General features: G+C 49.8%; 6 protein-coding genes across 6 annotated transcripts; 3 read left to right on the top strand and 3 right to left on the bottom strand.

The window, feature by feature from the left end:
• The first annotated feature begins 239 nt into the window (after positions 1 to 239).
• BO88DRAFT_408077 (PSME3-interacting protein) lies at positions 240 to 1,503 on the top strand. The gene is made up of 2 exons (XM_025707619.1): positions 240 to 588; positions 684 to 1,503. Coding segments are annotated over exons 1-2 (579 nt in total). The 5' UTR covers positions 240 to 587; the 3' UTR covers positions 1,262 to 1,503.
• Positions 1,504 to 1,540: 37 nt separating this feature from the next.
• Positions 1,541 to 3,885, bottom strand: BO88DRAFT_491115 (sugar porter family MFS transporter). Its single transcript, XM_025712833.1, has 7 exons — positions 3,637 to 3,885; positions 3,538 to 3,583; positions 3,404 to 3,479; positions 3,162 to 3,353; positions 2,863 to 3,106; positions 2,558 to 2,814; positions 1,541 to 2,496 (listed from the first exon to the last, which is right to left on the bottom strand). Exons 1-7 carry the CDS (start codon positions 3,661 to 3,663, stop codon positions 1,827 to 1,829), a joined length of 1,512 nt encoding a protein of 503 aa, XP_025558548.1. The 5' UTR covers positions 3,664 to 3,885; the 3' UTR covers positions 1,541 to 1,826.
• A 445-nt stretch (positions 3,886 to 4,330) lies between these two features.
• BO88DRAFT_373538 (alpha-N-arabinofuranosidase) lies at positions 4,331 to 6,571 on the top strand. Its single transcript, XM_025704276.1, has 7 exons — positions 4,331 to 4,535; positions 4,602 to 4,796; positions 4,939 to 5,051; positions 5,100 to 5,114; positions 5,167 to 5,255; positions 5,313 to 5,412; positions 5,463 to 6,571. The coding sequence occupies exons 1-7, from the start codon at positions 4,429 to 4,431 to the stop codon at positions 6,359 to 6,361; spliced, it is 1,518 nt and encodes a 505-aa protein (XP_025558549.1). The 5' UTR covers positions 4,331 to 4,428; the 3' UTR covers positions 6,362 to 6,571.
• On the bottom strand, positions 6,232 to 7,027 carry BO88DRAFT_373542 (uncharacterized protein; the record flags this gene model as incomplete). The annotated part of the gene is made up of 3 exons (XM_025704277.1): positions 6,232 to 6,683; positions 6,760 to 6,842; positions 6,917 to 7,027. The coding sequence occupies 3 exons, from the start codon at positions 7,025 to 7,027 to the stop codon at positions 6,629 to 6,631; spliced, it is 249 nt and encodes an 82-aa protein (XP_025558550.1). The 3' UTR covers positions 6,232 to 6,628.
• Positions 7,028 to 7,736: 709 nt separating this feature from the next.
• On the top strand, positions 7,737 to 9,234 carry BO88DRAFT_152297 (uncharacterized protein). Its single transcript, XM_025701525.1, has one exon. The coding sequence runs from the start codon at positions 7,951 to 7,953 to the stop codon at positions 8,977 to 8,979; it is 1,029 nt and encodes a 342-aa protein (XP_025558551.1). The 5' UTR covers positions 7,737 to 7,950; the 3' UTR covers positions 8,980 to 9,234.
• A 250-nt stretch (positions 9,235 to 9,484) lies between these two features.
• Positions 9,485 to 14,201, bottom strand: BO88DRAFT_491119 (putative VPS9 domain protein). Its single transcript, XM_025712834.1, has 3 exons — positions 13,870 to 14,201; positions 13,559 to 13,808; positions 9,485 to 13,501 (listed from the first exon to the last, which is right to left on the bottom strand). The coding sequence occupies exons 1-3, from the start codon at positions 13,945 to 13,947 to the stop codon at positions 9,912 to 9,914; spliced, it is 3,918 nt and encodes a 1,305-aa protein (XP_025558552.1). The 5' UTR covers positions 13,948 to 14,201; the 3' UTR covers positions 9,485 to 9,911.
• Between the last annotated feature and the right edge of the window lie 86 nt (positions 14,202 to 14,287).

Below are 14,287 nucleotides of genomic sequence, written 5' to 3' on the forward strand. Positions count from 1 at the left end.
GAGGATAATATGGACAGTCTTTTAGCCAGCGTGATTCTTCTGAACCACCGCCCCTCAGATGACTAATGAGGCATTTTGCCTAAATTGACCAAAACAGCAGAACTCCGCCGCTCCGACGTGGGTCTGCCTCAGGCCCAATAACCATGGACCACATCTGTTTCACCGCCTGTTTCTGCCGGTCCACTACTGTGGCTCTCGGTTGGCAACGGTCACAAGTGAAGGATGAAGCCGCCGGAAGTTAGCAAAGCAAAGCCGCCCGTGACGTTGCTCGCCGCCGTTTACATTCTTCTCGCATTGGATACATTGCCGGAGGCTCTTGTAGATCCACGGCCATTGTGCTTTGTCCGCTCCATCGCAATTCCGGACATCCCATTCGACGACCGCCTGCTAGCTTTGTGTACACCTCCGTCAACGAGATCACCATGTCGTCTGGATTCGTATCCGCCGGAACGGATCAGGAGCCAATCGAACGCGACGATGAATGGCGTCGTGTACAGAATGAGCTCGAGGAGGAGCGAAAGCGCAAAGCAGAGCTAGGGAGGCAAGAAGATGGCAAGAGCTTATACGAAGTACTTCAGCAGAACAAAAGTGAGTCTCCACATTGTGCGGAGATGCCATGAGGCGCGTGTGCTAGGAGACGCCTTGGATTGACATGTTAGGGTGATGTGTTTTGTCGCGCAAAGTGGCCAAGCAGGAAGCTTTCGAAGAGAAAATCAAGTTGAAAAATCAATTCCGTTCGCTGGACGAAGACGAAGTCGAATTCCTCGATTCTATCATGGAGTCCACCCGGGCCAAGGAAGCTGCGGTCAAGAAAGAGACTGCTGAACAGCTGGAGTTGTTCCGTCGACAGCGGGAAGAGGCAGAGAAAACTCTGCTGGAGGATACATCTGCGGATGTCGCACCGGCCGCTGAAGGGGAGGACTGGAAGATTCCTGCCCGCAAGAGACGTCGAGAGAAGAGCAAAGACCTTCTTATACCCGGTAAAAAGCGCAAGTCTCTGGGGGGCGACACTACTGGAAAATCCTCCAAAGAACACAGTACGGACAAAGAATCCGGAAAGGATGATAAGAGTGTCCATGAAACCAAGCCGGAGCCAACGCAAAAGAAGCCGGAAGAGTCAAAGCAAGCAGATACATTGCCTGGCGCAAGCAAGCCTGTGCAGGATTCAAAACCAAGCCCAAAGCAAACCGCATCGAACGCAGCAGCAAAGGCACCTTCATTATCCCTTGGATTAGCCGACTACGGCTCAGATTCAGAATGATCTTGATGTATTGTACAATAGGCACTTGGTGTCCCTGCTCTTTACGTTCGTGCTCTCCGTCGCGAGTTGCTGCGCCTGCGGACTACTGATGCGGTATCATTGAAATGTACATGATGCCTCGTCCCTCTGGGCTTGAGGGATACTAGCTTGCATGCACTGGAACATCAGCAACGGGGCCTTTGGATCACTAAAAGCGCTTAGGTCTTATCTATATCGCATATTTTATAATATTACATACTAGCTTTCAAAAAAGGCAGTTATTACAATATTTGTAGGCTTGAGATTCATGTGTATCAAGTTTAAGATACCAATACTTACAGTACTTGATGTTGAATTTCCCATCAGGTGGTCAGGAGGGCCACGCGAGTCTGTTCGCTTCAAGAATTACACTTCACCATGCTCACTTAGCACACCATTAATTACGAGCTAGTGTGAGCTACATCATTGCCACCTATGCAATCATGATAGTTTGGAGCCAGTAAGAACATACTCCGCTTACTCAACCCTCTGGTCAAAACAAAAGACACATAACGAGCTGACCTGTAATTCTCTTCTTTTCCAGTGCTCAACTCACCTCATTGTGAGTAGCAAAAACCTCTCTCTTCTCCGCCTCCTCCTCCAGCCTCCGCTGTAAATCATGAGGAACATAATCCTCCTTACGCTTTCCCGCCACAATCCACGGAGAATTCGAGAACAAATAGTTCATCTCTTCCAGCGGCAATTTCTTCGTTTCAGGAAGCAAGAGCCAGAAGAACACCGCATTCGTGAAATTGCAAATGATGAAGAGGAAGTAGTATCGATAACGCACACTCTCCATGGCAATGGGTGTCACCTGCCCGATCATCGTGTTGAACGCATACGATGTCATAGTAGCCAACGAAACACCCTTCGACCGCGTTCGGGTGTCGAATACCTCGGCCGGGATGATCCAGGACAGAGGGCCACATGTGCACGAGAATGAGAAGTTGTACAGCCAAGTCATGATGATAAAGCCCCAGTGGGCTCCGGTGTTGTGGCTTTCTGGGGGGAACTGTGCTAACAGGATGCAGGCAACGATGAACGTGACCATGTTTCCTAGGTTACCCCAGATCAAACTCCAGCGGCGACCGACTCGGTCGATGAAGAGAATGCAGAGGAATTGGGCCACGAGGGCGATGATGGAGTTGATAGCTTGGTATTGTAGCGTTTTTTCGCCGCTAATGCCAATCTGACCATAGATGGTTACAGAGTAGTATCTATCAAAATAGTGGTGAGCCTCTGGAAATATAAGTGTATGAAATTCAAGGGAGTACTTACTGAATTGCAGACACGCCGGTCATCTGTACGGACGCCTGCAATGAGCAACAAAGGAACAGGCGACGGAAGGACGACCGTGATGTAAAGAGTTCCTTGTAGGACTTGGCTTCGTGCTCATGCTCATAGACAATGCTTTCTTGGATCTGGTTAAATTCTGCACGGACCCAGGGATCCTCTTCGTTGCCATGGGCATGGAGCATTGCCAGTGTCTTCAGGCCTTTCTCGTGCTGACCGTGGTCAATGAGCCATCGTGGTGACTACTACTTGTCAGCATAAAAACAAGTGAACAATAAGGTATTGCGTACCTCAGGGAAAAGCATGATCAAAAGCCCCAGAAAGACAGCTGGTGCAATCTGCAGTCCAAGGGGTAGCTGCCATTGTGTGTCATTGGTGTCGGAGAATCCGATATATGTGCCATATGAGATCCAGGCAGCACATAAAGACCCAACTCCTAGCATGAATTGCTGCAGAGCAGTAACACGACCACGAATGTCCGGATGGCAGATCTCAGCCTGGTACAAAGGGATAATCATAGTAAGGAAACCGACCCTGCAAACAGATTAACCCATGATTTTGAACGGTCGCTGGGCATAGAATATCATACCCCAGGCCGGCAAAGAACCTTCCGCTATAGAGGAAGGCAACAGTTCGTGCTCCAGTCTGAAGACCACCTCCGAGGCAGAAGAGAACACAACCGACAGTAATGGTCCATCGTCGGCCTAGCTTGTCACCACTAGGACCTGCAAACGCTGCACCAAAGAAAGCACCTGCGGTGAACATGGACACCACAAGTCCACTGCGGGATGTCAGAACACTTCAACATGCTAGCGAGGGCTAGCGACTCACGATTGAGTGTCATTTAAGTTGAATCTGGATATGAACGACCCGCAGGCGATGACTTCAGCGATCACACCTAGATCGTCTGCCGAGACTAGTGTTAGGCCCCGTGGATCCACAGCAAGGAGGAAGAATGTACACACATCCATACAAGAATGAACCCAGCGAGGCGAAAACGCCTACTAGGAACTGAAAACTCAGTTAGTCCATGTTTTTAGCAGGTAATTAGAAGGTTGACTGACTTGATACCATGCTGGGGAGAGACGCATGATGGAAGAAGCGCTCCTAAAGCTTTAGTGTCTCAGATCACTAAGCTGAGCTAAACGACAAAAATGCGGAGACCAAATCTGGGGTACAGGACCCTCAGCCATTTAAGAACATCTGGGGATTGAGCCGCGTATTCAACGAGTATAGCCATTCTATGGGTCATATTAACCTCATGCTTCACTGAAAAGGACATGAGCATCTCGGTTAATTGAAAATTAAACGAGGCCGTCGGCGAGGAAGCCATTTGGGATCATGTTTTAGGAATCTCAGGATCCAACGCAACCGAAGCCACTGAACAAAATGCCATGCGTGACCTATCGCTAACGACTACCCTGGTCAAGCCAAGTAACGCTTGGTCGATACGGGATTGGTACCAGTATGCACGGTTTCTGGACCAAGAAAAGATTCCCGTCTGACAAGCGTGCTGATTGATGGAATATTGCCGTGGCGTTGCCTCGGCTTGATCCCCAAGCCAACGGCGTCAGAGCACCTTGCATCTCATCCACTCCCGACGCCCTAACAGACCATCATCGCGTGGTGCACACGAGAGTCAGTCGCAGGTCTGGAATCACCCCGCAGGGGATTTCCCCGATTTATGCGGGACTCCAGGTAATAGCTCCCGCACATTAATATCTGTTGCTAGTCTGCCATCGTACTGGCTTTCGACAAATCCTCTCTGGTAGAGTTTACCGTCTTGATTACCTCCATACCAATTCAGATTAGGTTATTACTTACCCTACTGGGAGCCTTGTCAAATCATTCGCGCCATGACCACCTTCACCAAGCTTAGTGACCAGGATGCGCCTAGTATTTCCATCCACCCAGAGAGGCGTCTTTCCAAGATCAATCCGAATATTTACGCGGGGTTTACAGAGTAGGTCTATCGATCAAGACTCATTTGCCTTGTGGGCAATCGAGCAGTGTGCTCATGTATTATCAGGCACATGGGCAGATGCATTTATGGGGGCATCTATGATCCAGGCAATCCACTGTCAGACGAGAATGGTTTCAGGAAGGATGTCCTCGAAGCTTTGAAGGAGCTCAACATCCCTGTCGTCCGATACCCCGGTGGGAACTTCATGGCGACTTATCATTGGATCGATGGGGTTGGGCCGAAGGAGAAACGGCCTGCTAGGTATGTCCACATGATCATTTAGCCTTCCACATATGTCTCGTACATGTGCTTTACCTCGTTTCTGTTTGATCTCTCATGGGATAGTGTTTTTTTCTTTTTCGTTCCTACAGATGTTGTAAGGTTAATCTCACTTCTTCTATAGACCTGAGCTGGCATGGTTGGGAACAGAGACCAACCAGTTCGGCACTGATGAATTCCTGAAATGGTGCGAAGTCCTAGGCACTGAGCCCTACTTCTGCCTGAACTTTGGAACTGGTAATGTGATCCATCCTACTTGAAGCGCAAGCGCTGACGTATAGCCAGGTACTCTTGACGAAGGTAACTTATCCTAGCTCTGTACATGGCACATCACTAATGGGCTCTGGTATAGCGCTGGCGTGGGTCGAGTACTGTAACGGAACTAAAGATACATACTATGCTAATCTTCGGCGGAAGAATGGTCGCGAGGAGCCATACAATGTATGATCCCGAATGCCCTATTCCTCAGGCTTCCTATGTACTCATTCAATGTTCCAGGTCAAATACTGGGCCCTGGGCAACGAGACCTGGGGTCCCTGGCAGGTCGAACAGATGACCAAGGAAGCATATGCTCACAAAGCCTATCAATGGGCCAAGGGTAAGCCATCTGTTGCTCTTCTCATAAACACCTACTGATACGGTCTATAGCCTTGAAGCTCCTTGATCCCAGCTTGATCTTGGTTCTCTGTGGACAAGATGGCACAGCTTCATGGGACTACTACACTCTGAAGCAGTGCCTGCTCCCAGCACACTCCCCTCTATCTACCAGCACTGTACCTCTCATCGACATGCACAGCATCCATCTATACACAAGCTCTCCCTCCCATCTCCCCAATGTCACCGCCCCACTAGCCGCAGAGCGTGCCATCGAAATCACCTCGTCTCTAATCGATCTCGCCCGGATCGAGAACGGGGTTCCACCCGATCAACACCGACCCACCATCTGCTTCGACGAATGGAACGTCTGGGACCCAATTCGCGCAGAGGGCAGCAAGGGTGCAGAAGAGTCCTACACTCTCTCCGACGCGTTAGCCGTGGCCGTTTACTTGAATGTGTTTGTCAGGAAAAGCAAAGACCTGGGCATGGCATGCATCGCGCAGAGCGTTAATGTCATCTCCCCACTCATGACAAGCAAGGATGGCATCACTAAGCAGACAACTTACTGGCCGTTGTACCTGTTCTCGAAGTATATGCGGGGATGGACTATCAGTGTGCATCTGTCTTGTGCTTCGTATGAAGGGGAGACTTCTCCGAAGTGGGTGCGCGGAGTCAAAGATACGCCTTGGTTGGATGTTAGCGCTACCCTCGGTGAGGATGGGTATGTGAATGTTGCGGTGGTCAATATCCATGAGGAAAAGGATATCACGAGCAACATTGATGGGCTGGCTGGGCCGGTCTCGATCTTTACTGTTACTGGAGAGAGCGTCCAGGCTTGTAATATGAATGGCAAAGAGGAGGTTGTGGTGACCGAGAGTACAGGGGAAGCGAAGGGACAATTTGTGTTCCCGAAGCATTCTTTGACTTTGTTGAGGTGGAAGCTGGAGTAAATAATGATTGGTATTCGCTATATAGATAGGTTGGGCAGGGTACTCCACAATCTCAGACAGTGCCGTCTGATAGAATGCTATATGATTCATCATTGTTGGAGTGGAAGACTACATCATCTGAGTAAGTGATAGGATATCACACTATACCGAACAACAATATTTCAGTATATTTCTCTCGACATAGTACATAAAAGTATCGTCCCATAATATCGTAACAAGTCACATCACATCTTTATAAGTCGTAATCCAGACATCAAGTATCACCCTCTAACCAAAGGTCACATTATGAACAGTACCATCATCGCCCAAGTGGATGTTCATCCTAAAATAAAACACAAGTCCATCAGCATTTGAACAGTATACAGATACAAACAAGTATCTAGCAAAGGTAGACTAACCGTTCTGGCCTCATATCCATGGTCATGGCATCCCCAGGTTTAAGCACACGATGTTGCTGGGGGAGGTCCTTTTTCGCGAATGACTGTATCAAAAATTATGTCAGCCTAAAACCAAAAAGATCCCATTAGAGATAGAAAGAGAAGAAGAGAGCCATACAGTCACATCACTCGATGACTCAGTTAGCTTCTTGCCTGCCAGCTTGTTAAGCCACTCCTCTTGGCTGGCACCACCAGAGGTGTTGTTGATTCCGGGGACGACGAGAGGCATGGTTGTAGTTTGCTTTGTATCTTCGAAGTCGAGATGAATTCTTGATTCTTCTGTGTAATAGAATGATAAGTGGAGATAGATAAGTTTGGGTTTGGAAGTGGGAGATAAGCCTGACAGGCACCCTTCATTACTTATATATACTTTTTGTTACATTGGGACCCTGGCGATGACATCATGCCGGTGTATGGGGCTGGGGTGTGGCGGTGCTGATGACGTCGATCTGTTTCGGGACTAGCGCGATTACATACGAGATGTATACTTCTTACATGATGGCTTCACTTTTGGATTTGCTTTTAGAATTAAGAAGGGTCGTGTCAATCAGAATTATTATTGAAGTTGAGTACTTCGGTGTGTCAGGAACTTGTACAGATTCCTGGCAGTGTCCATACTCACTGCCTAAAGGCAGAATATATCGCCAATATATATAAAAAGATTTATACTGATCTTTCTCTCGATTTTTACCTAGTGCTTGAATAACATCATCATGCTAGCACATAGTACTGATTTGAGAATTGGATGCCGAAAAGCTCAATACTTAGTAGGGCCATTAATAGAGAAATGCCCCTTTCGGGCGCTACTATGTTAACCTCAGGTTCCACATTTATACTTGAATCTAGGAAACCACAACCCAGCTGTGAATCTCAGAGCAGTTGCCTCTATTATTCGCCGATATCATTTGAGCCGTGCTGCAACGGACAGGTTACTTGTTCTTTGACACTCTAAAACGTTCCTGACATGCTACTGACTATACGCATTTGCTCTAATGGCAGCGATTATCAATATACAAGCTACCGTCATCGAACAGTTGTATTGCACCTTCGATCTTTATATACACCACACGTCCCATTTTTAGACTTTCTTGCCTGCACCGAAAGAAAACCGGCAAACTACACGGCTGTTTGCTTCACAGCCCCGCGTGCCTGATGCTGTTGGCTTCTATTGTGCCCTCAAGGGCCACTACCACATCCAGCAGGGCTCTGGGGCAGCAGCCACGGACGTCTGCCGGGATACTGGAAAGCACCTACAGCTTGCTAAACAGAGACTATGGGGACATGCACTTGTGGAGTAGGAACAGTGAGATTGTCAAACATCGGCTAGACACTGTCCTTAGTGGTCTTGATTATACGAGGGATCCCCAGCTTGCAACTCGTTCAAACACCCCATCGCAGGGAATGGCTACAATTGAGGACGGTGCAGCACAGGTTGGAAGCTCTCAGATAAACCTACATGCAGACGCTCGGAGACCAGGGTATATGAATCGGAATTGGATACCGCATTGGAGTTACCAGAAAAGCTCCCTTGCTGCCGCGTGCATATTCACGGCCGTCACAGTAATGGCTTTAACCTTCTTGGCTATCCTATCCATCAAGAAGGCTAAAAGAAGCTGGGGGCGACATAAACGTGAAAATCAAGATTATTCGAATTCCGGATATTCTGCTCTCTCCTTGCTCGAGGAAGGCCACAAAATGACTGCGACGAGCAGCAAGCAGATAAGCCGAGAGACTTTGATGTTCAGTAGGAGTCGCTCGCCATCTTCGACCTATCTCATTGAACAAGACGGTCCCTCCGTGACGAGAGTTTACCACACGAGCAAAAGCGTCTCTACCATTACGCTCGACTCGCCCAGCTCTACCCTGGGGGATGCAGGCTCTACAACTGAGTTGAACGCAATACCGGAACGTCCAGCCAGCGCGTTGAAACGTTCCCGCAACGAACGTCATGGCTCGAAGGCCAGATCAATCGTTGTCGTACCATCACCCTTGAGGGCATTCTCGGTGAAGCCGATGATACACCACACAGACCCAGCCTACGGCCTGGAGCGGACTTCTCTGAACGTCGAACATGAGGGTGGTAATGTCCCGTCGAACAGCAAGCGTGACTCCGCTGGTGGAAACAGCTTGTTCAAACTACCAGCAATCCAAAGAACAATGTCGCCTCTTTTCTCCTTTTGATTTTACAGGACTATGGGATGGTGTGCTTGTTGGGTACGTGTTTGGTCTAGTCACATCAGACTTGAAGTTGTATTTTCCAAACCGGAACTGGGAGTCAGGGACTTTTTGTCTTCTTTCTTTTCCCTTTCTGTCCCTATAGAATCTTTCTTCTCGTCATGATACAAACAGCTGTACGAGGCCTTATTACTCTTCGAGACCGAAGGAACAAGGAGGTCATGCACCTTCTCAATAGCCAAAAGTTACTGAATCCAGGTCCAGTTCCCAACTTTTCATTCCATAACCAGTGCAATCTACATATTGGGAGAAGCTAGGGTCCAGCAAAAGACTGAGACACGATATATATCCAATACAGCAAGCAGCACGGCATTCCTTCTGCCCTAGTCATCTAGTACGCTCTCAAAGCAAAGAGATCATCCATGATAACCCAGCTTAAGAGAAAGCCAATCGACACTGCTTTAGTGTTTAAACAAGCCACCACTCTCCTACAAAACAAACCACAAATATCATCACATCGTCGGATTTATATTAGTAATATATGAATATAGGTTAGGTTAACAACGCAGCTAAGCAGTCCTCTAGACGCATCACAAGCCGAGTGACAAGCGACCAGACCAACCAACACAACACAACACAACACAACGTCAAAGCAGACCAAGATCATAAATGGCAACAGAGCACACAACACCGGTCAGTCAGTAAAACAATAAATCAATAATAAGTCTACAGAGCTTGCCATTTATAACAGGACCAGAAGGATGAAATGAGAGATACCGGGTGAAGAGAGTGAAAAGCGAAACGCACTCAAATGAAGGGGAAGAAAAAAGCAAATACACCGCACCGCCGTACATGCATGATTTGTAGTAGTAGTAGTAGTAATGAAGAATAATAGGATGATACAACAGGGTGAATGAATAAATGAAAGTAAACAAGATCTATCGCATCTCACGCACTCCACGCAAACACCGCTCTAGGCGCTTGCCTCGTTCGCGTTCTCGAACTAAGGTTGCTCGGACGAAGGAGCGGATGGCATCTCGTCCGACTTTCTCGCGCCAGGTGGTCCAGCCTGCTAGCTCGCCGACAACCACGTCCTTGTTCCACGTAATTTCGCGGGAGAGACGAGCGATCTGGAGTTCGGAGTCCTGGATCTTGGTTTCGAGGTCGCGGACGGACTTTTGACGGGATTCTTCAAGTCCCGGGAAATTGATGTTGAATTTCCGGGGGAGGGAAGAGGATACGAGGGATGAGCGGTTGCGGGAGAGGTTTCTGTTTGTGGAGGATAGGTTGTTTATGAGGGAGATGGGACGAGAGAGGGATGCTAGGATGGCGGTTGTGGTGTTGTCGATCGAGGTCAGGGCCGTGAGGAATTGAAGGAGAGGAGAAGAGTCGGAAGATGAAGTGGAGAGATGGGTTGCATAGCGGGTGAACGCGTCCACATAGGAGGCTGGTAGAGCGTTGGTCGGTTCCTTGAGGGTTGAGACAACGGAGGCACAGAGGGCCACGGCGTCTGCAATGTCGGATGCAGAGTTTTGGAGAGCGTGACCGCGACGGAGCAAACTGCGAGTGTTGACGTGGACGGCGCGAACCATGTCCTGGGCGTGGGAGACAAATTGCTCTGTCTCGCGCATGCCCTCGGGTGTGACGGGTTCGTAGTCGTCGTTGATGGACTCTGTGAGAACCTGGGCTTTGCGCTGCGAGCGGTCTGCCATCATCTCGGGTTGCAGTTCGGGAACCAGAAAGAACTCCCACAGCATCTCGTGAGTGGCGAAAGTTGGATGCGTGAGCAAGACCTTGAGGAACCTGTCGAGCTTCTCTTGCATGTCATGGAGCACAGAACGGGACGGTTTGGAATGAATCTGGAAAGGGCTACGGAAGTCGGACAGAGACGGCATATAGGAAGCCGGATGCTCGATGGACAGGCACTTGGCAAGGTTCTCAAAGTCAGAGAACGTGCGACGGCATGTGGTGACTGTGAAGGTTGTCCCTGACGCAGGACGGGACTCTGCCGAGTTCACCACTGGATTCGGGGCACCGGACTTGAGAACAAAGCGCACTGTCGCATCCTCAACAAAGTATGAGCGCACCACCGTCGTGACACGACCAGACTGCTCGTCGTAGGCTGACGGAGGGTTAGAGAGAAGGATGAGATCGTCAATGCGATTGCGCACTTCATCATCCTTAGCAAGTTCGACAGCAGTCAATCCACGGCTTTCTTTCAGGTGAACATCAACTCTGGGGTCCATGAAGAGGATCCGGACCTGATCGATGCGGCCGTACTTGCTGGCCATCATGAGAGGAGTAAACCGTTTATCATTTGTCGCATTCGGATCACAGTCACATTCTTGCAAGAGGCGGATGGTAATTTCCGGGTCGCTAACGATATGCAACAATGTATTGCCTCTAGAGTCGACATGATTATCGAGGCGCAAGGGCTTGCCATCACCTTGGGCGATTTGGGCGGCCGTGAGTGCTTCTTTCACCATCGAGTTGTAGTCCGGGTGATCGTAAGACCTGCATAGAGCGAAAAGTGGCGTCTGTCCATGCTTATCGCGTTGACACCACGGCAGTAGTCCCTCCAACCTATGCATTACCGATGGCGTGCTGAAGAGGTAGTGTGCAACCGTACGCCCATGCATGTCTGACTTCTGCAGGTACGATGCAATGGTGTGCTTATCCGTTGAACTGAATAGGAAGTTCAATAGAATGTCCACCATTTCGACATGAGCAAGCTGAACAGCGGCACTAAGTAATGTTGTTCCATTTGTATTTGTGTCCTCGAGAATATCCGCCAGCGGATAGTAATCTTGAAGGCTCAGCAGGTATTTCAAGGCGTCTGGCTGGCGGCTTTCTACAGCCATCATCGGAATCGAGTCGCCTGCAGGATCTTGCGTTTTCGTCAATGTCTCAATTGAACTGTCCCCCTCAATCGCGCTTGAAATGGAGCCCATTCCCGTTGTCCGGGAAGCCAAAGATATCCCAGATGATTCAGACAGGCTGCGGACATCCATGGAAACCTTCTTCACAGGGCGTCGGATCTCTTTCGGAGGGGCCGTGTTCGTCCACGTCTGGAAAGGAAACACATGAGAAAGGGGAGGTGGCTCAGAGGGTTCCTCATCATGCGCCGTCCCACTAGGAATATTCATTTCGAACGGTGCATCCTGCAAAAGCAAGGGCTCATGTGGACTTTGACAAAGATTATCCTCGTCATGCGTCCGAAACGCAACAGTTCTTTCTTCGGGCTCACACGGAACTTCGTCTAGCGACTCCTGATCGCCATTTGGCTCTAATATGGCCTTCATGTCAACGACACGTCCGCCTTTGGTTGCATTCCATAAGCGCCTGTTCCGAATACTGGCTCGCCGGAGACCCGCAGAATCAGTCACCAGGTAGGTAAGGACAGCCTCGAGAGTGCTCAACGCATAGCCCATTTCACCACTGTCAACATCGTCGATGTATATGAAATGTTGCATGTACATCAGCCTTGCCTGCAGGTTCTTCACTTGGGATCTGATGACCACAACCAGCAGCAATGAAACCAGAATATCAGCGTTGATCGTTACCGGCGCGTATTGCTTTTCCGATGCAAGAGACTCCGCTCTATCGTAATTCCCAGGATAAGACAGGAGCTTAATTGTCTGAAGTAGAGTGCTCAACATGTCGTGGGGGCACTTGGCGTCTAGCATTTTGCGGAACTCTTCCACTGCTCTCCCAATGCGCTGTAGCAATTCCCGTTTACCCTCTCGTCCACCATCGACAACTATGCCCACCTGCGAGATGTCAATGTTTTCCATGTAACGAATCCTAGAGTCTAGCTCTGCGTCTTCTGGCTGGCGGAAACTGCAAAGACGAGGGAAGAGAAGAGATTCGTGCACCTGCTCAGCGACGTAGCGCTCGATGAGCCTTTCCACCAACGGCCCCGTGAGATCGGTGGTGGCACCTAGAAAAGACAACTGCTGCTTATCCACTAAACGAAACAGGTCAATTGCGGCAGTAACAGCTGTTTCCAGACTTCGACGCATCAGATCCTCGTCATCCTCGAAGTACTCTTCGGAGTTGAAGGGTAGGCCCTCCCTATTGCGAGAAGCGGAACTACGGATAGAAGCAGATTCGTCGGCGGTTATCTCGTTGTTGTTCTGCTTCCGTTCGTATTCGTCGAATATGAGGGGCGAACGAGACGGCGGAGGTGGCAACGGTTTCCCCAGCTCCTTTCCAAATTCCTTGAACAATCTCTCCAATCCAGGTTGCATCTGCCGGGCAATCATTGGGAAGTGCGCGAGAAGTTCCCCAAATGTCTTGATCTCCTTCTTCGGTGGCGACGAAACGGACTCGTTAGACTTCATGCCGTTGCCTATGATATCGCGCTTGGGTAACATGCCCGGCACTACAGCAGTGACGATCTTTCCGGGATCGAATGAGCCGATCAACGGCCGTGAGATGTAGTAGATCAGCCATGGTTGAGAGTCGTTGCTATTGTTGTAGTACAGCGCATCGGATAACAGCTGGGCTTGGCTCAGGGACTTGAAGCCTAAATATAAGGGTCAGCGCAGGTGCTAATCAGGAGACTAGCCGGATGCCTTCCCACCTTTGTTACTATACACCGAGTTCTCCTTGATAATAACCGTGCGCCCGTTGACCGTCGTCACTTGTTTGGCCTTGCCCCGGCTATCTCGTATATTTGAGTCATCCTTTCCCCCGCCGGCCCCGGTGGACACTGGTATTCGCAAGGTATGGCTTCCCAAGAATTCTTCGGATACGACGAGATCGGAGTAGTAGAGGGATGACTCGCGGTCGCGCGAGCCGACCAGCGATTCCGTGACAGGTACTAGGAGGACCTAAAGTGGGCATGTCAGAGGTTGGGCTCAGGCCGGAGCCGATAGAGTTGGCGGGACATACATGATTCTCGGTGGGTATACACTGCCCCGGAACTGTGCTTCGGAAGAAGGCACGGAGGAAGGGATTTAGAGGGTGCATCCAAACGGTCTTGGACGACGGCCCAACACAGAATCACAGGCACTCATGAAGCCGTCTAGACCGGTCTCGAAGGGGGGATCCGCTGCTCGATCGTCGCAGAGGAGCAGCTCCGGCGCATGCGCCCGCAGGTAATCGGAAACAGTGCAGTCTCAACGAAAGAGCTTAGGAAGAAAGCGCAAAGAACCAGTCGGAAGAGACAGAAGTCAACGTCACGATGGACAGGCTAGAAGCACAAGTTGAGCGACGAGTGAGAGTGAGGGAGTTGTTGAGGACAAGAGGGGGATCTCAGCCAACAGCTTTCGGAGTGGCAGTCCTGGGAGCTCCTCGCGCTATCCCCCTT

The sequence above is a fragment of the Aspergillus vadensis genome, assembly GCF_003184925.1.
Source record: "Aspergillus vadensis CBS 113365 unplaced genomic scaffold BO88scaffold_28, whole genome shotgun sequence".
Lineage (NCBI taxonomy): Eukaryota > Fungi > Ascomycota > Eurotiomycetes > Eurotiales > Aspergillaceae > Aspergillus > Aspergillus vadensis.